The sequence below is a fragment of the Melanerpes formicivorus genome, unplaced genomic scaffold, assembly GCF_026170545.1.
Source record: "Melanerpes formicivorus ecotype bairdi unplaced genomic scaffold, bMelFor1.0.p_v2 SCAF_89, whole genome shotgun sequence".
NCBI lineage: Eukaryota > Metazoa > Chordata > Aves > Piciformes > Picidae > Melanerpes > Melanerpes formicivorus.
In genome coordinates, this window is record NW_027142441.1 from 297,455 (window position 1) to 317,477 (window position 20,023).

General features: G+C 54.8%; 1 protein-coding gene across 1 annotated transcript in view; it reads right to left on the reverse strand.

The window, feature by feature from the left end:
* Window positions 1–17,830: 17,830 nt before the first annotated feature.
* Window positions 17,831–20,023, reverse strand: part of LAMA3 (laminin subunit alpha 3) — a 192,782-nt gene continuing 190,589 nt past the window's right edge. Inside the window, 2 exon segments of the mRNA XM_068165489.1 lie at window positions 17,831–17,976; window positions 19,740–19,859. Coding sequence (XP_068021590.1) covers window positions 17,831–17,976; window positions 19,740–19,859 — 266 coding nt within the window.

The window sequence follows — 20,023 nt, forward strand, 5'->3', positions numbered from 1 at the left end:
ATCCTATCCTATCCTATCCTATCCTATCCTATTCCATTCCATTCCATTCCATTCCATTCCATTCCATTCCATCCTATCCTATCCTATCCTATCCTATCCTATCCTATCCTATCCTATCCTATCCTATCCTATCCTATCCTATTCTACCTTCAAACACTCAATTGCTCTTCTCTTTGACAAGCCTTCCAAGTTTCTGCCCTGTCTGACAGGGAGAAGTCCTGTCCTGCAAGTCATTGTCCTTGAGGCAAAACTTGGGTTTCATTAGTGTTTGTCCTCTGTAAGTCTAACTGGAATTTAACCCTGCTCCAAACTCTCTGAGAGAATGGCAAAAGCTGAGGTAGCAGGGAATAAATGGTTACAGAGAAGGGCATTATCTAAAGCATCAGAGAGGAAACCAGCTCAAAACCAGAAGAGGCCTATGGTGATATTTTGATATCATTTTCATACTCTCTAAATCAGGCCCTGCTTGCCTCAGAGCCCTTCTCCACTGTCTCTGGATGAGGCAATCTAATCCCCTGCTTCTGTCTCAGAGTGCCCTAAATCTGATTTTGCTGAGTTTCTTTTTGCCTATCTTATTCCTCTGTCCTGCAAGCCCTCAATAAGCCTGGTACAATTTACACTGCTTGAAGATGGAGATGAAATTCCAGCAGTGGTGGATTTAGACTATTTGAGCCTCAGCAATTCTCTTCAAGTCCCTCCTGATCTGAGCAAGGAGAAGTAAAATCCTTCAGAATGGAATTGATTGCTTTACTTCTGAGTTGCAGACTGTGTGAGTGCATGTGTGTAGAAAGGGTTGGGAGTACCAGTTAATGACTAGAGAAAGTCATGGAGACACCTCCCACACTCTGTCATTCTCACAGACAAGCCTGCAGAATCTGTGCCTCTGCATTTGAATTAATGGAATCACAGAATTGTTTGGGTTGGCAGAGACCTTTAAGATTGAGTCCAGTTAGTGATAGGACTAGCAGCTAGCAGAGCAGGTAGTGCTAGGACTAGGGGGAATGGAATGAAGCTGGAGGTGGGGAGATTCAGGCTGGAGGGGAGGAGGAAGTTCTTCCCCATGAGAGTGGTGAAGCCCTGGAATGGGTTGTCCAGGGAGGTGGTTGGGGCCCTGTCCCTGGAGGTGTTTAAGCCCAGGCTGGATGAGGCTCTGGGCAGGCTGATCTAGTGTGGGGTGTCCCTGCCCATGGCAGGGGGGTTGGAACTGGCTGATCCTTGTGGTCCCTTCCAACCCTGAATGATACTATGAAACTAAGATTTGAGTCCAATCATTAACCCAACACCATCATAGTCACTAAACCATGTCCCAGAGTGTCATGGCCACACATTTCTTGAGCACCTCCAGGGATGGGGACTCTACCACCTACACAGGCAGCCTCTCCCAAGTGAAAGGACAAGTAATAGAGAGAGAAGCAGCTGAGTCATAGAGTCATAGAATCATAAAATCATACAATCAAGAAGATCATCAAGATCATCAAAGATCATCAAGTCCAACCTCTCACCCAAGACCTTTTGACTACTAAACCATGACACCAAGTGCCACATCCAATCCCATCTTGAACACCTCCAGGGATGGGGACTCCACCACCTCCCTGGGCAGCACATCCCAATGGCCAATCTCTCTTGCTGGGAAGAACTTTCTCCTCACCTCCAGCCTAAACCTCCCCTGGCACAGCTTGAGACTGTGTCCTCTTGTTCTGGTGCTAGGTGCCTGGGAGAAGAGCCCAACCCCCACCTGGCTGCAACCTCCCTTCAGGGAGTTGGAGAGAGCAAGAAGGTCTCCCCTGAGCCTCCTCCTCTCCAGGCTAAGCAACCCCAGCTCCCTCAGCCTCTCCTCACAGGGCTGTGCTCCAGACCCCTCCCCAGCTTTGTTGTCCTTCTCTGGACACCTTCCAGCAGCTCAACATCTTTCCTAACCTGAGGAGGCCAGAACTGGACACAGGAAGGATGAGAAAACTATAGGAAGTCTTTTCCTCACTAAAGGAGTGTCTGAAGACTGCCAGGACAGGACTGCTTCCAATCATTTGCCCCAATGCATTGACAGCATGAAAGTGTCCCTGAGCACAAGGGGAGGAAATAACACTACAAAGAAATGGAGCCTGTGAGCATCTCCCCACTCTCTGCAGGAGGATTCTCTCTCAGAAGCACAGAATCATTTTGGGAGGAAAAGATCAATAAGAACATTGAGTCCCTTCTCTAACCCTGCCAAGGCTGGGGCTAAACCATGGCCCTCAGCACATCTCTGCCTCTTTGAAGCATCTTCAGGCTTGGAGCCCCAACAACTTCTCTGGGCAACCTGTTCCAGTGCCTCACCACCCTCATGGGGAAGAATTGCTTTCTGGTGGCTCATCTCAGTGCAGTCTGAAGCCATTGCCTCTCATCCTTTCCCTCCAGGCCTTTGTCAGAAGTCCCTCTCCAGCTCTCCTGCAGTTCTCTAATTCATATAATCCTAGAATCATGTAGGCCTGAAAAGCCCTTTAAGATCATTGACTCCAACCACCCTCTAACTGCACCAAGTCTGGTGCTAAACATCTCTGCCTCCTTCAACACCTCCAGGGATGGGGATTCAGGCACCTCCCTGGGCAGTTCCCTTTCAGTCAAGAAGTTTCTTCTAATGGCCAACTTAAATCTGGTGCTGCCTGTTCCAATCCCTGACCACTCTTGCAGCAAAGACATTTGTCCTAATCTCCAACCCAACCCTCCCCTGGTGCAGTTCCTTTGACTGCTTCCAAATCAGGTGTGGCCCCACTATGGGTTATGCAGGGCTGTTAGAGTTCAGGGTACAGCCATCTTATCTGTGCTGGGCACTGCCAAGAGCAGCTGGTGAGGGCACAGCTAGGACTGTCTTCCCTTTTTGATTATATTTACCCTTGCAACACTCCAGGTTTGGGGCAGAGTGGCTGGAAAGCTGCCCAGCAGAGAAAGACCTGGGAGTGCTGGTTGACAGACACTGAACATGAGCCAGGGTATGCCCAGGTGGCCAAGCAGGCCACCAGCATCCTGGCCTGGATCAACAACAGTGAGGCCAGCAGGAATGGGGAAGTGAGTCTTCCCCTGTACTCTGCACTGGGGAAGCCACAGCTTGAGTGCTGGGTTCAGTTTTGGGCTCCTCACCCCAAGAAGGACATTGAGAGGCTGGAGCAGGTCCAGAGAAGGGCAACCAAGGTGGGGAAGGGTCTGGAGAAGAGGGCTGGGGAGGAGCAGCTGAGGGAGCTGGGGGTGTTGAGTGTGGAGAAGAGGAGGCTGAGGGAGACCTCATTGCTCTCTACAGCTCCCTGAGGAGGTTCACAGTATCACAGTATCACAGTATAACTTAGGTTGGAAAGGACCTCGAGGATCATCTTGGTTGCAGCCAAGAGGATGTTGGTCTGTTGTAGCAAGTGACAGGATGGAAGAAATGGCCTCAGGTTGTGCCAGGGGAGGATTAGTTTGGACATTAAGAAAAAAAATCTTCCCTGAAAGGGTTCCAGGCTGCCCAAGGAGGTGGTTGAACACCCTGGAGCTTTAAACCACCCTGGTGAGTTGTGTACCCTGGAGGTATTGCAAAGATGCAGAGATGGGTGCTGAGGGATGTGGTTTAGCACCATCCGTGGCAGCGCTGGGTTGATGGTTGGACTCAATGATGTTAAAGGTCTTTTCCAGCCTAAACCATTCTGTGATTCTGTTTGGTAACAAACAAAGCCTGCTCCATTCATAAATGCATTTAGTAGTATCATAATATCAGTCAGGGTTGGAAGGGACCACAAGGATCAGCCAGTTCCAACCCCCCTGCCATGGGCAGGGACACCCCACACTAGATCAGCCTGGCCACAGCCTCATCCAGCCTGGCCTTAAACACCTCCAGGGACAGGGCCCCAACCACCTCCCTGCACAACCCATTCCAGGGCTTCACCACTCTCATGGGGAAGAACTTCCTCCTCCCCTCCAGCCTCAATCTCCCCACCTCCAGCTTCATTCCATTCCCCCTAGTCCTAGCACTGCCTGAGATCCCGAGAAGTCCTTCCCCAGCCTTCCTGTAGGCCCCCTTCAGATCCTGGAAGGCCACAATGAGGTCACCTCATTTCTGAGGCCATGCACTTTGAAAGTATCTAAAGGCACTTCTTGGGCTTTGTGCCTCAAGCTGATTAGCAATTGATCGATTAGCAATTGATTGGTGCTGAAGGCAGATGTGGCTCAGTTGGTAGTGCCTGCAGTGGGCAGCAGTGTCCTCCCTACTCCAGTCATGAGGTCTGTGGTGACAGGTTGGACTCGGTGATCTTTGAGGTCTCTTCCAACCTTAGTGGTACTGATACTGCACCTCTGAGTTTCGCCTCCCTGTTGTGTCACATCACTCCAGTATTGATGAGTGGTGAGCTCTCCATCTGTTGGCATCATGCAGAGAGCACAGCCCCTCAGCAGTCTTACAAAGCCCAGCTCAGCTCCAGGGCTGCCTCTGCACATTTTGCATTGTCATCCCCAGGGCTACACCCTGCCTGAGGACACATGGAATGAGCGTGGCAATGGCTTGGCTGTCAATAGATAAGGAGCATGCAAACACATCCCGGGTAAAACAGAACAGGATCATCGAGTGTCTTCATCCAAAGCATCCCAAGGATACTGGAGCTGAATCTCCTCTGATTAAAGGTGGCTGCAGTAATTGCACAATCACCCCTAATCACCCCTAATCACCCCTAATCAGTGTTGCTTGCAGCAGACTTTCCTCCAGAATCCTCCTTCCCCTCACAAGGTTCAGTTACCCCTGCCTGGGTATTGCAGGAAGCCTTTTCTGTACCTAACAGATGGGATCCTAGGATGGTTTGGGGTGGAAAGTATCACAGTATCACAGTATCACACGGTATAGCCAAGGTTGGAAGAGACCTCGAGGATCATCCAGTCCAACCTGGCACCACAGACCTCATGACTAGATCATGGCACCAAGTGCCACATCCAATCCCCTCTTGAACACCTCCAGGGATGGGGACTCCATCACCTCCCTGGGCAGCACATCCCAATGGCTAACAACTCTCTCGGTGAAGAACTTTCTCCTCACCTCCAGCCTCAACCTCCCCTGGCACAGCTTGAGACTGTGTCCTCTTGTTCTGCTGCTGCTTGCCTGGCAGAAGAGACCAACCCCCACCTGGCTACAACCTCCCTTCAGGGAGTTGGAGAGAGCAAGAAGGTCTCCCCTGAGCCTCCTCTTCTCCAGGCTAAGCAACCCCAGCTCCCTCAGCCTCTCCTCACAGGGCTGTGCTCCAGACCCCTCCCCAGCTTTGTTGCCCTTCTCTGGACACCTTCAAGTCTCTCAATGTCCTTCCTAAACTGAGGAGCCCAGAACTGGACACAGGACTCAAGGTGTGGCCTCAGCAGTGCTGAGCACAGGGCACAAGGACTTCCCTGCTCCTGCTGGCCACACTCTCCCTGATGCAGGCCAGGATGCCCTTGGCCTTCTTAGCCACCAAGGATCATAAAGCTCATCCAGTTGCAACCCTCTGGCCTGGGCAGGGACACCTCCTACCACAGCAGCTTGCCCAGCCCTGTCCTAGCTGGCTTTCAGCACTTCCAGGCTGGGAGCCTCCACAGCTTCTCTGGGCAGCCTGCTCCAGTGCATCAGGACCCTCATGGGCAAGAATTGCTTCCTCATGGCCAATCTAGATCCAGCTTCTTCCAGTTGGAAGCTGTCACCCCTTCTCCTGTCACTCCATGCCTTTGCCAAAAGTCCCTCCTGTAGCCCTCTGCAGGTACTGGAAGGCCTGGGTTGGAAAGGATCACAAAGCTCATCCAGTCCCAACCCCTGCCATGGGCAGGGACACCTCCCACCAGCCCAGCTTGCTCAAGGCCTCATCCAGCCTGGCCTGGAACACCTCCAGTTAGGGGGCATCCACAACTTCACTGGGCAGCCTGTGCCAGTGTCTCACCACCCTAACCTCCAGTCTCAATCTCCCCTCTTCCAGCTCAAAGCCATTGCCCCTTGTCCTGTCACTACAAGCCCTTGTCCCTCCCCAGCTCTCCTGGACCCTGTTCAGGCACTGGAAGGCTGCTCTGAAGTCTCCCCAGAGCCTTCTCTTCTCCAGGCTGAACAGCCCCAACTCCCTCATCCTGTCCCCACAGGGGAGGTTCTGCAGCCCTCCGACCATCTTCATGGCCTCCTCTGGACCCTCCCCAGCACCTCCATGTTCTTCTTGTGCTGGGGGCCCCAGAACTGGAGCCATCACTCCAGGTGGAGCCTCAGCAGAGCAGAGGGGCAGAATCCCCTCCCTCCACCTGCTGCCCACACTGCTGAGGACCAGCCCAGGACGTGGCTGGCTCTAGGCTGCAAGCACACAGTGCCAGCTCATGTTGAGCTCCTCATCACCCAGCACCCCCAAGTCCTTCTCCTCAACACTGCTCTCTGTCCATCCTCCACTCAGTGCTTGGAATTGCCCCCACCCAGGTGCAGGGAGTTGAACTTGGCTTTATTGAGCTGCCTGGGGTTGGCAGTGGCCACCCCTCCAGACTCCCCTCTGCTCTGCAGAGAGAAATGACAGGAATGGCTGAGTCAAGCTCTTGAGCAGGGCAAGTGAAAGGTGAGACAGAGCAAGGAAGAGCACTTCCACCTGCTTCCCCATATCCTGATTGTGTTGGCTGCTGTTTATTTTCACCCACACTCCCCCTGGCTCTGATGACCCAGTCTGTGAGGGGATGAATTCCTGTGCAGTCACACAGAGTTATTTCAACTCAGGCTCAGGATCCTTAAATTCTTTTGCTGTAGAAAGGATGCTAAATGTCAGAGCTTTTTCAGTTTAGGTCCTTCTTTTTTATGGTCTCTATTTTTGTGTTGGATTTTTTTTTGGGTCCCCAGATGGTGCACATGGCCAAACATATGCAGCCAGTCCCTGGGAAAACAAAGGAGCACACAAGTCTTAAACACTAACAGCTGCCCTGCCCAGGCAGCAGCCTCACGCTGCCCTGCTCCCTCACCATCCATTGGCATAACTGCCACAGGAAATCATCATCCCACCTGGATGTGTTGGGAGCCAATTTACAGCCCTGTGCTTGCAGGGGAGTGCGTTCCTACCGAGCTCAGGTTGTGCAGAAACCTGCTCTGCACTGCCAGGGAGCAGGGGAGGTACAGAAAAGTCCCCAGGGCTTGCCAGAAATCCACCAGCTCCAGCCCAGGAGTCAGAACGTGGTCACCTAGGCCACAACAGACAAATCCTCCTCCAAATGTCCTTAAGTTCCTGCAGCAGGAAGAGTGTGGCCAGCAGGAGCAGGGAAGTCCTTGTGCCCTGTGCTCAGCACTGCTGAGGCCACACCTTGAGTCCTGTGTCCAGTTCTGGGCTCCTCAGGTTAGGAAAGATGTTGAGATGCTGAAAGGTGTCCTGAGAAGGGCAAGAAAGCTGGGGAGGGGTCTGGAGCACAGCCCTGTGAGGAGAGGCTGAGGGAGCTGGGATTGCTTAGCCTGGAGAAGAGGAGGCTCAGGGGAGACCTCATTGCTCTCTGCAACTCCCTGAAGGGAGGTTGTAGCCAGGTGGGGGTTGGTCTCTTCTCTCAGGCAACCAGCAGCAGAACAAGAGGACACAGTCTCAAGCTGTGCCAGGGGAAGTTCAGGCTGGAGGTGAGGAGAAAGTTCTTCACTGAGAGAGTCATTCATCATTGGGATGTGCTGCCCAGGGAGGTGGTGGAGTCTCCATCCCTGGAGGTGTTCAAGAGGGGATTGGATGTGGCACTTGGAGCCATGGTTTAGTCATGAGGTCTGAACCATCTGTACCAATGGTTCTGCCCCTGCAGTACCAATGGCTCTGCCTCAGGGGATCTTAGAGAATTGAGTTGGAGAAGCCCTCTGAGATCATCCAGTCCAACATCAACCCAACCCCACCATGGCCCCAGTGCTGAGCTGCAGCCAGAGCAGGGAGAGCAGCAGCACAGGGAGGGGATTCTGCCCCTCTGCTCTGCTCTGCTCAGACCCCACCTGCAGCACTGCCTCCAGCTCTGGGGCCCCCAGCACAAGAAGGACCTGGAGCTGCTGGAGAGGCTCCAGAGGAGGCCATGAAGATGCTCAGGCTGGAGAACCTCCCCTGTAGGGACAGGCTGGGAGGGTTGGGGTTGTTCAGCCTGGAGAAGAGAAGGCTCTGGGGAGACCTCAGAGCAGCCTTCCAGTACCTGAAGGGCTCCAGGAGAGCTGGGGAGGGACTTGGGACAAGGGCTGAGAGTGACAGGATGAGGAACAATGGCTTTGAGCTGGAAGGGGGGAGATTGAGACTGGAGAGGAGGAAGAAATTCTTTAGAGTGGGGGTGGTGAGACACTGGCACAGGCTGCCCAGGGAGGCTGTGGCTGCCTCCTGCCTGGAGGTGTTCAAGGTCAGGCTGGATGAGGCCTTGAGCAAGCTGTGCTGGTGGGAGGTGTCCCTGCCCATGGCAGGGGGTTGGAGCAGGGTGAGTTTTGAGGTCCCCTCCAACCCAAAGCACTCTGTGATGCTATGCCCATGGCCATCTCTCCAACCCTGTGTTCAGTATTCAGCAGCTGCTGGGGTTCCCCTGTCCTGGGGCTCCTGAGGTTGTGCCTTTGTCCCTTCAAGCTTACCATGAGAAATGAGTAGCCAGCAAGGCCAGAGATATCCTGGGGCAAGCACATCAGCCTCAGCAAAGCCCCTTGGTGCCAGTGCTCCCCCAGAGCCTTGCAACTTCAAGCAATGCAAGCTCCTTGGAGGGATGCAGTTTGAAGTGCAGTTTGAACCATGCCTCAGCAGGGTTGTTTTTCTTCTCCCAGCTGAGCAGCAGCAGAGCCTTTCTCACAGGTGTCAAGCAGCTTGCTGCATAATGCCATCTGAAAGGAGATTATTTAAAGATTGCTTGTCAGCAACATTTGTGCTTCATTTTTGCTCCCATTTGGGACTCTTGGCATGAGGTGTGCTTTATTTTTAGCACCTCAAGCATTTTGCACTGGCTTACTGCTCAGCCTGTCGCTGCAAATATGGAATGGCCTCTGCTCAGCTACAGAGGTTTGCTTTTGGCCCTGTGAGATGTCAGGTTTGCTCTTCCAGCACTCAAAGCTGCATTTCTTGTCCCTCTTCTTTTCCCTGTCCTGAGAGCAGGGAGAGCAGGGCTGGAGCTGCTCTGCTCTGGAGACAGCCTGAGAGAGTTGGGGTTGTGCAGGCTGGAGAGGAGAAGGCTCCCAGGAGACCTCATTGTGGCCTTGCAGGATCTGCAGGGGGCTCCAAGAAAGCTGGGGAGGGACTTTGGAGGGTGTCAGGGAGGGATAGGACTGGGGGGAGTGGAGCCAAGGTAGAGGAGGAGAGATTTAGTTTAGACCTTAGGAAGAAGTTCTTCCCCATGAGGTTGCCCAGGGAGGTGGTGGAAGCCTCCTGCCTGGAGGTGTTTGCAGCCAGGCTGGATGTGGCTGTGAGCAACCTACTGTGGTGTGAGGTGTCCCTGCCCATGGCAGGGGGTAGGGACTGGCTGAGCCTTGAGCTCCCTTCCAACCCTGGCAATTTTATGTTTGCTATGTCCAGTTCTGGAGCCTCTGTGCCTGGAAGGATCTGGAGGGGCTGGAAGGTGCCCAGAGAAGGGCCAGGAGGAGGAGCAGAGGGCTGGAGCTGCTCTGCTCTGGAGACAGCCTGAGGCAGTTGGGGTTGTGCAGTCTGGAGAGGAGAAGGCTCCAAGGAGACCATCTTTTGTCTGCCCAGTATCTGAAGAGGGCTCCAAGAAAGCTGGGGAGGGACTTTTGAGGGTGTCAGGGAGTGATAGGCTTGTAGGTGGGAGTACAACTGCAGGGCCTAAGGAAGGATCACTGCCTGGTAGCCTAGCAGGGTGTGACTCCATCCTATTGGGTGGTGATTAGGAAATCCAAGCAAAATGTTTTACTTATTAATCTCCAAGATCCCAGGCTCAGAGGATGTCAGGGGTTGGAAAGGACCTCAGGAGATCATCCAGTCCAACCCCCTGCCAGAGCAGGACACAGAATCCATCACAGGTCACACAGGAACACATCCAGACAGGGCTGGAAAGGCTCCAGAGAAGGAGACTCCACAACCTCTCTGGGCAGCCTGCTCCAGGGCTCTGGGACCCTCCCAGTCAAGAAGTTCCTCCTCCTGTTGAGGTGGAACCTCCTGTGCTGCAGCTTACATCCACTGCTCCTTGTCCTGTCCCAGGGTGCAACTGAGCAGAGCCTCTCCCTGTCCCCTCCCTCCTGACCCCCAGCCCTCAGCTATTGATAGACATCGATCAGATCCCTCTCAGTCTTCTCCAGACGAAACACCCCCAGGGCTCTCAGCCTCTCCTCCCCAGGCAGTGCTGCAGTCCCTTCAGCATCCTTGTAGCCCTCCCTTGGACTCTCCCCAGCAGATCCCTGTCCCTCCTGAGCTGGGGAGCCCAGAGCTGGATGCAATACTCCAGGTGAGGTCTCCCCAGGGCAGAGCAGAGGGGGAGGGGAACCTCCCTGGCTCTGCTGGCCACACTCCTCTGCTGCACCCCAGGACCCCATTGGCCTTCTTGGCCCCCAGGGCACATTGCTGTCCCATGCAGAACTTGTTAGCCACCAGCACTCCCAGGTCCCTCTGCCCAGGGCTGCTCTCTGGCAGATCCCCTTCTCCTCTGGGAGTTTAGCCTGGCCCATGCTGCTCTCTTCTTTACAACACACTCCTCTGAGGCTTGCACACACAGGCATGGCAAGAGGCTTTGCAAAGCAGCCATATGAAATGCAGCACATGGCATAAGGCAGGAAGAAAGCCTGAAAACCATCTTGAGAGGCAGATGCTACCCAGATATCAGAGGGTTTATTTCTGGAAGCAGGCTTTTCATCTGTGAAGCCTTGGTCTGAACTCTTCAGCTGCTCACACTGCTTGGACTGTTGGAAGGAAGCATCTCATTAGTGAGGAAAGCCATCACAGCTCCTGGGAGAAACCTGGAGTGGAAACCTTCAAGTCATGCTCAAACCTTCCCTTAAGGCTGCACTCAGGCAGCAGGGGTATTGATACACACTCAGCTTGCAGCAGGAGCTGCAGGGAGCAGCTAAGTAGAGCCACATGGTGAGACCACAGCTGCAGCTCTGGGTCCACTTCTGGAGCCTCTGTGCCAGGAAGGATCTGGAGGGGCTGGAAGCCTCCAGCTCTGGGGCCCCCAGCACAAGAAGGACCTGGAGAGGCTCCAGAGGAGGCCATGAAGATGATCAAGCCATGAAGATGATAGCACAAACCCTGTGAGGAGAGGCTGAGGGAGCTGGGGTTGCTCAGCCTGGAGAAGAGGAGGCTCAGGGGAGACCTCATTGCTCTCTGCAACTCCCTGAAGGGAGGTTGTAGCCAGGTGGGGGTTGGTCTCTTCTCCCAGGCACCCAGCACCAGAACAAGAGGACACAGTCTCAAGCTGTGCCAGGGGAGGTTCAGGCTGGAGGTGAGAAAGAAATTCTTCCCAGCAAGAGAGATTGGCCATTGGGATGTGCTGCCCAGGGAGGTGGTGGAGTCCCCATCCCTGGAGGTGTTTAGGAAGAGCCTGGATGAGGCACTTGGTGCCATGGTTTAGTTGATGAGATGGTGCTGGGTGAGAGGTTGGACTTGATGATCTCAAAGGTCTCTTCCAACCTGGTTAATTCTATTCTATTCTATTCTATTCTATTCTATTCTATTCTATTCTATTCTATTCTATTCTATTCTATTCTATTCTATTCTATTCTATTCTATTCTATCAGAGGGCTGCAGAACCTCCCTTATGGGGCCAGGCTGGGAGAGTTGGGGCTGTTCAGCCTGGAGAAGAGAAGGCTCTGGGGAGAACTTAGAGCAGCCTTCCAGTAGCTGAAGGGGCTCCAGGAGAGCTGGGGAGGGCCTGGTGAGTTTCACCTGCACACAACCTTTCTGTTTGCATAAAACCAAGCAGGTCCACACGGTGCTGAACCTTCTGTGGGTCTCACATCAGAGAGGAGAAGTTCACCTGCCCAAGTGGCAGAGGCCTTAACATTTTTGCCTGGATTTGGTGGTGGAATGTGCTGCCACTAGCACAGCTATGCCTGAAATGCAGATGCATGTGACAGCATTACAGGCTCCTTGGGGCCAGCCAGGGTTGGTTTGTGTGTGTGTGCAGGACAATCCCAACCCCCATCCCCTAGTTTCCATTAGCATTTCCCATGGGACACAGGAGGCATCACTTTATTTACACAGAAAGCAGATTGCTGTTTTCAGAAAGGGCAGCAGTGGAATCCCCTCCAGGGGAGAGTTTGAAGGCTCAGCTGGAGTGCCACAGGATGCTGAGCTGCAGCAGCAAGGGCATCACCAGCAGAGAGCAAGAAGTCATTGTCCCACTCTGCTCAGTGCTGGGCAGCACACACCTGGAGCACTGCCTGCAGGTTTGGTCCCTGCTGTGCAGAATAGATGTGGGCAGGCTGGAAAGTGTCCAGAGAAGGGCCAGGAGAGTGCTGAGAGGCCTGGCAGCCCTGCTGTGTGAGGCAAGGCTGAGAGCTGAGTGTGTTCAGCCTGCAGAAGAGAAGGCTCAGGGCAGACCTCATCACCATGGAGCAGCAGCTAAAGGGAGGCTGCCAGGAGGATGGAGACTCCCTGTGTCCAAGGAGCCCCATGGGGAAGACAAGGGGGGATGGGGCCAAGGCACTGCTGGGGACATTCCCATGGGACTGCAGGAGAAAATGTTTGCCCCTGAGAGCAGTCAGAGACTGGAATCATCTCCCAGGGGCAGCAGGGGAGTCCCCTCCATGGGGCAGTTGGAAGGCTCAGCTTGGCAGGGTGCTGGGCCAGCTCCTTTCAGCTCTGCTGTCAGCTGCAGAGGTTGGAGCAGGTGCTCCCTGGGGTCCCTTCCAGCCTGCACTCTGGGAGTCTATGCTGAGGGATGCTCCAGCAGGGATGGTTGTGTGGGTCTGAGATTTCCCCCCCACAAGGCAGCAGGGTTCTACACAGAGCACATGCAAAGGGCCACATGGAGTAATCACTGAGCTGGGCTTGTGAAGCACTTCCCTGGAGTCCAATCCCTGCTCCAGGCACAGTGCTTCCTTTGATCACTCTCCAGCCCTTTCTTCTCTGCCTTGTGCCTGCCCTAGCAGAAGCCTCCTCTGTGCTGCACTCCCTGAGAGCACAGAGATCAATTAGAAGAGGTGATGCCAGAGGCTTACATCTAGGACTATGTGATACAGCCTTTGGTCTTCAGCAAGCAGAAATTTGTTGTGCTTTGGAAGTGAGTCTAAACTGTGCCTCCTGGCTCAGCCCTGAGCAACCTCTGCTTGGTATGGCCAGAAAACTTGGCACTGCTGCAGGAGAATGCCAAAGCAGAGTGGGCAGCAGGTGGAGGAAGGGGATTCTGCTCCTCTGCTCTGCTGAGACCTCACCTGCAGGGCTGGGTCCAGCTCTGGAGCTCCCCACACAACAAGGTCATGGAATCGTTGGAGCAGGCCCAGAGGAGGCCACAAAGATGATCAGAGGGGGCTGAAAACCCTCTCCTGTGAAGGCAGAGTTGTGGTTGTTCATTCTGGAGAGGAGAAGGCTCTGGGGAGACCTTAGTGCAGCCTTCCAGTATGTGAAGAGGGCTCCAGGAGAGCTGGGGAGGGACTTTTGTCAAAGCCATGGGGTGAGAGGATGAGAGGGGATGGCTTCAGAGTGGAAGAAGCTGGATTGAGCTTGGCCATCAGGTAGCAATTCTTGCCCAGGAGGGTAGTGAGGCACTGGAAGAGGTTGCCCAGAGGAGCTGTGGAGGCTCCAAGCCTGGAAGTGTTGAAGGCCAGGCTGGATGAGGCCTTGAGCAGCCTGGGCTGGTGGGAGGTGTCCCTGCCCATGGCTGGGGGTTGGAGCTGGATGGGTTCCTTCCAACCCAACCCACTGCATGATTCTAAGTGAGGACACTTGCCCCAGTCACCAAAATGCTGCCTACAGCTTCATTGCCAGGGGACTCTCTGCCCAGTCTCAAGCTGTGCCAGGGGAGGTTTAGGCTGGAGGTGAGGAGAAAGTTCTTCCCAGAGTTGTTAGCCATTGGGATGTGCTGCCCAGGGAGGTGGTGGAGTCCCCATCCCTGGAGGTGTTCAAGAGGGGATTGGATGTGGCACTTGGAGCCATGGTTTAGCCATGAGGTCTGTGGTGCCAGGTTGGACTTGGTGATCTTTGAGGTCTCTTCCAAGCTTGGTGATCCTGTGATACCTGGGCAGGGACAGGCACAGGATGTGTGGATTTACTGCTCAGGAGAAGATTTCATAAGATGTCTTACACAGGCCTGGGGGGACCAGAGAAGCCAGCACTTGCCTTGGGCAACTGCAGAGAGCCAAGGGTCAGCCACAGGAGAAAGAGCAGCAGCCTTAAACCATTCTCCAGAGCTCAGTGTCCTCAGATCTGAGAGGAGCAAGTAAGAAGCAAACCTGCTCCCAGCCCAACCCAGCTGGGCTGCAGGCAGGGGTGTTCAGATCTGGGTCACTTGCACCATGTCTGATGCAGAGGGCAGTTTCTCATAGGAACTGATCCCTCAGGGGCAGTTCTTCCCACTCAAGGCTATAGTGAAGGGCTTCAGCTCAGCTGCACAAGTGTCTTCACAACAGGAAAGGAGCCCAATGCTCAGTGCCTCTTGGAGATGTGTGTGAGGAACCCCTGAGGGAGCAGGGCAGGCAGGGCTGAGGAGAAGCCAGCCCCTGACTAATTGCTGCCTGCAGCTGCAGGCAGAGATGTGCTTAATTACCTGCTGTAAGCACAGCATCACAGGATTCTGTTCTATTCCCTGTGCTGTAGAGAAGAGCCTCTGTCTGTGTACAGGAAAATATCTTCCCTTGGCACTGCTTCTAAATGGAACTGCAACTCCTGTGTCTAACAACAAAAGTTTCCAAATCAGACTGAAATCTTCCTGTGTCTGAGCCTGCCAGTCTGTGCTTGTGTCCCTGAGGAGCTCTCATGTCAGAGCTGAGAGCTGAGTGTGTTCAGCCTGCAGAAGAGAAGGCTCAGGGCAGACCTCATCACCGTGGAGCAGCAGCTAAAGGGAGGCTGCCAGGAGGATGGAGACTCCCTGTGTCCAAGGAGCCCCATGGGAAAGACAAGGGGGGATGGGGACAAGGCACTGCTGGGGACATTCCCATGGGACTGCAGGAGAAAATGTTTGCCCCTGAGAGCAGTCAGAGAGTGGAATCATCTCCCAAGGGCAGCAGGGGAGTCCCCTCCATGGGGCAGTTGGAAGGCTCAGCTTGGCAGGGGGCTGGGCCAGCTCCTTTCAGCTCTGCTGTGAGCTGCAGGTGCTCCCTGGGGTCCCTTCCAGCCTGCACTCTGGGATGCTGTGTGACCTTCCAGTCTGTCAGCAGCAGAGTGAGCAGAGAGAGTTAACTTCCTCTGGCTCTGTCACCACTTCTTTGGAGTCACCTGTGAGCCATTTCATTGCAGCTCCCCCTCCTGCTAGCAGCTTTGCCTCTTCTGGAGCCCTCTGTGAATTCTTTGGGGTATTTTTCCTCCCCTCTGCTTCCTTTCTGCCCCTCAGAAAACAGCCTGCAGCTTCTGGACTTCCAGCAAAGGCTCTCAGAGCACTGTGGCTTTGTGATGAGCCCCAGCCATGCTGTTTGCCTCTTACCCTTCACTTTGTGGTTTCCTCCTTTATAACACTTCTGCATCTCTCCCTGGTGATGTAAGGAAATGTAGGGCACAGAGGTCCAGGCTTCTGCAAACCTGTTCCAAAAATAGACTAAATGGATGTCCCTGGCAGAAGGAACCACTTTAGGTTGAAGGAGGCAGTGCCACAGCAGTGTCCTAGCAGTGTCCTAGCTTCACTGAAGGCATCAAGCCTGCAAGGCAGCAGCAGGAACCTCCTTGGTCCTGGCCCAGACATCTCACAGCTGCACAGGTTGGGCATTGCCAGGGCTGCAGTGAAGATGCTCTGAGGAGGAAGAATTTGATCTGGAGGGGCTGGAAGGTGTCCAGAGCAGGGCCAGGAGGATGAGCAGAGGGCTGGAGCACCTCTCCTGTGAGGACAGACTGAAGGAGTTGGGGTTGTTCAGTCTGGAGAAGAGAAGGCTCCCAGGTGACCTCATTGTGGCCTTCCAGGATCTGAAGGGGGCTCCAAGAAGGCTGGGGAGGGACTGCTCAGGATCTCAGGCAGTGCTAGGACTAGGGGGAATGGAATGAAGCTGGAGGTGGGGAGATTGAGGCTGGAGGGGAGGAGGAAGTTCTTCCCCAGGAGAGTGGTGAAGCCCTGGAATGGGTTGTGCAGGGAGGTGGTTGGGGCCCTGTCCCTGGAGGTGTTTAAGGCCAGGCTGGATGAGGCTCTGGGCAGGCTGATCTAGTGTGGGGTGTCCCTGCCCATGGCAGGGGGGTTGGAACTGGCTGATCCTTGTGGTCCCTTCCAACCCTGACTGATACTATGATACTATGAAAGCCCTGAGCATGACCAATGTTCTCTGCCAGGTTGGAGATCCTCCCCAGCCATGAAGCCAGGCTGTGACCTCCTGTTCATACCATACTGTGTCTGCTGGCTTGCAGCTGAGAGTGTGCAAACCCATGGAAGCATAGAGTCAAGAAGGTTGGAAAAGACCTCAGAGATCATCAAGTCCAACCTGTCACCCATGACCAACTAAACCATGGCACCAAGTGCCACATCCAATCCCCTCTTGAACACCTCCAGGGATGGGGACTCCACCACCTCCCTGGGCAGCACATCCCAAGGGCCAATCTCTCTTGCTGGGAAGATCTTTCTCCTCACCTCAAGCCATGGACTCACAGATGAGTTTCCAGCTGGAAAAGCCCTCTGGGATCATCCAGTCCAACCCAACCCCACCATGGCCACCAAACCTGGCCCCAAGGGCCATGGCCACAGCTCTCTGGAACACCTCCAGGGATGGGGACTCCACCACCTCCCTGGGCAGCCTCTGCCAAGCCCTGACCACTCCTGCAGCAAAGACATTTTGCCTCATCCCCAACCCAACCCTCCCCTGGCACAACTCCAGGCCATTTCCTCTCCTTCTATCACCTGAGCCTAGGAAGCAGAGCCCAACCCCCAGCTCACTGCAGCCTCCTCTCAGGGAGCTGCAGAGAGCAATGAGGTCTCCCTCAGCCTCCTCTTCTCCAGGTTAAACACCACCAGGTCCCTCAGCTGCTCCTCCCCAGAGAGAAGCACAGAGGTGCAGCTGCTCTTCCTGATCCAAGCTGCCTCCGTTTCACCAGGGGAAGGACAGGGCCTGTGCAGAAGTCTTTGTGGCTCTGCAGATGACATGCAAGTGGCTCTTCCTCTGAGGTTTTTATGTAACCAAACCCTGCTAAGCAGAGCTGAGAGGCTGCTGCTTATTCAGGCAAATCTTTATTCCCTCCCCCCAGAGTTAGAGGATTCAGCAGCCTGCAAAAAGCACAAAGGAGAAGGCCCAGGTTAGGGCACCCAGGGAGGAGGGGGCAGGTTGGATGCAGAGCACACTGCATGTCTTTGGGCCCAAGACTGCAGCAGACTCCCAGAGTTTCACTCCTTCAAGTGCTTCAAACTCCATTTATACAGTGAATTATTGATTGCTATTATCACTTTGCCCATCAGTGCACACTGCTGTACAAACATCAACCCCAACCCCCCCTCCATTTAGACCTGTATCCAATTCTCTGTCTTGGAGGATCAAATTTGCTCTCCCCGTGAGCAGCACTAAGGTTAAGCCTCTGAAAGGAAGACTCAGGGGGGACTCAGGCTTGTGCTGGGCTGGAGGAGGGCAGGACTGGGCCCAGCAGGGTCTGCACAATGCCATTTTCTGCACAGTGGATTACCTTTGAGAATCAGTAAGATGGGAGAGGGAACTTGTCAGAGCAAAGGCTTTCCACCTGCTCTGGCACCATCCGCACCCAGGGGCTGCCCTCGCTCACCAGCTCGCTCAGCCAGCAGCCAAAGGGCCCCTGGGGTTCACACAGCACCTCAGCAGACCCCAGTGGTGTGTGTGTGTGTGCAAGCAAAGTCACTCTGCTGGGCACCCCTGCAGGCTCACTGCACCATGAGCCTCTGAGAGCCTGCTGGGGGTGAGAGTTCTGTCGTTGAGGCGAAGGTGGCGAAGGCAGCCGGAAAAGGGAGCCGGAGAGGGAGGCCACAGGCTGTCCACAGCTGCTGCAGGGAGCAAGGCAGAGAGAGCAGGTTAGTCATGGAGCAGCTCCTGGGAGAGCACTCAGTGTGGCAAAGAAATTACTGCACCACCAGATGGACACAGGACTGGCTTGATGGCTGCACCCACAGAGTGGCTGTCCATGGCTCCATGGCCCAGGGGAGGCCAGGGACAAGCAGAGGCCCTCAGGGATCAGTCCTGGCACCAGGCTTGTTCAACATCCCTGTGGGTGCCATGGACAGTGGCACTGAGTGCAGCCTCAGCAGGGTTGCTGCTGACACCAAGCTGTGTGGTGCAGCAGACAGCTGGAGGGAAGGGATCCATCCAGAGGGACCTGGACAGGCTGCAGAGCTGGGCACAAGCCAACCTCAGGAGGTTCAACAAGAGCAAGGGCAGGGTCCTGCAGCTGGGTGGAGGCAACCCCAGGCACAAGTGCAGGCTGGGCAGGGACTGGCTGGAAAGCAGCCCTGAGGAGAGAGCCTTGGGGGTGCTGGGGGAGGAGAAGCTCACCAGGAGCTCTCAGTGTGCACTTGCAGCCCAGAAAGCCAATCAGAGCCTGGGCTGCAGCAGGAGAAGTGTGGCCAGCAGGGCAAGGGAGGTGATTCTCCCCCTCTGCTCAGCTCTGGGGAGACCCCACCTGGAGTCCTGCCTCCAGTTCTGGAGCCCCTATGACAAGAGGGATGTGGAGGGGCTGGAAGGTGTCCAGAGCAGGGCCAGGAGGATGAGCAGAGGGCTGGAGCACCTCTCCTGTGAGGACAGACTGAAGGAGTTGGGGCTGTTCAGTCTGGAGAAGAGAAGGCTCCCAGGTGACCTCATTGTGGCCTTCCAGGATCTGAAGGGGGCTCCAAGAAGGCTGGGGAGGGACTGCTCAGGATCTCAGGCAGTGATAGGACTAGGGGGAATGGAATGAAGCTGGAGGTGGGGAGATTGAGGCTGGAGGGGAGGAGGAAGTTCTTCCCCATGAGAGTGGTGAAGCCCTGGAATGGGTTGTCCAGGGAGGTGGTTGGGGCCCTGTCCCTGGAGGTGTTTAAGCCCAGGCTGGATGAGGCTCTGGCCAGGCTGATCTAGTGTGGGGTGTCCCTGCCCATGGCAGGGGGGTTGGAACTAGATGATCCTTGTGGTCCCTTCCAGCCCTGACTAATGCTATGATACTATGAAAACTCTCAAAAGAGGGGGAGTGACAGAACCACAGAACTGTTTGGGATGGAAAAGGACTTTCAGATCATTGAGCCCAACCCTTCTCTGCCAGTTTGGTGCTAAGCCATGAAGCTCAGCACCACAACTCTGCATCTTCTGACCACTTCCAAGGATGAGGACTCAACCACCTCCCTGGGCAGCCTCTTGCATTGTTTGGGAAGCTTAAGTATATGCTCTAGGACTCCACACATGAATGGGACCTTTGTTTGGGAAAGGAGGAGAAGCCAGTTAGATACATGGGGAATTAAGAAGTACTAAGGGAGGCTGCCAGGGGGATGGAGACTCCCTGTGTCCAAGGAGCCCCATGGGAAAGACAAGGGGGGATGGGGACAAGGCACTGCTGGGGACATTCCCATGGGACTGCAGGAGAAAATGTTTGCCCCTGAGAGCAGTCAGAGAGTGGAATCATCTCCCAGGGGCAGCAGGGGAGTCCCCTCCATGGGGCAGTTGGAAGGCTCAGCTTGGCAGGGTGCTGGGCCAGCTCCTTTCAGCTCTGCTGTGAGCTGCAGAGGTTGGAGCAGGTGGTCCCTGGGGTCCCTTCCCCCCTGGCACTCAGGCACTCTGTGGTTACCTGGGCTTTTGCCAAAGTAGAGTGGCTGCTGCACACTGGCAGGATGAGATGGTGGAGGCCCAGTGGTGGAGTTGCTCTGGGTGCCCACCTCCAGCTGCACCACATCCTCCTGCTGAGAGACTGCAAAGAAGGAGGAGAATGAGTGCTGTGGCCCAGCCCCAGGGAGAGCCAGCTGCACATGGCTCTGATTTTCAACAGCCTTGACAGTGAACTGATGGGAGGAAGGAGATTTCATGCAGATGGACACAGCCAGCTCCCTCTGGGGCCCCCATCCTGTATAAACC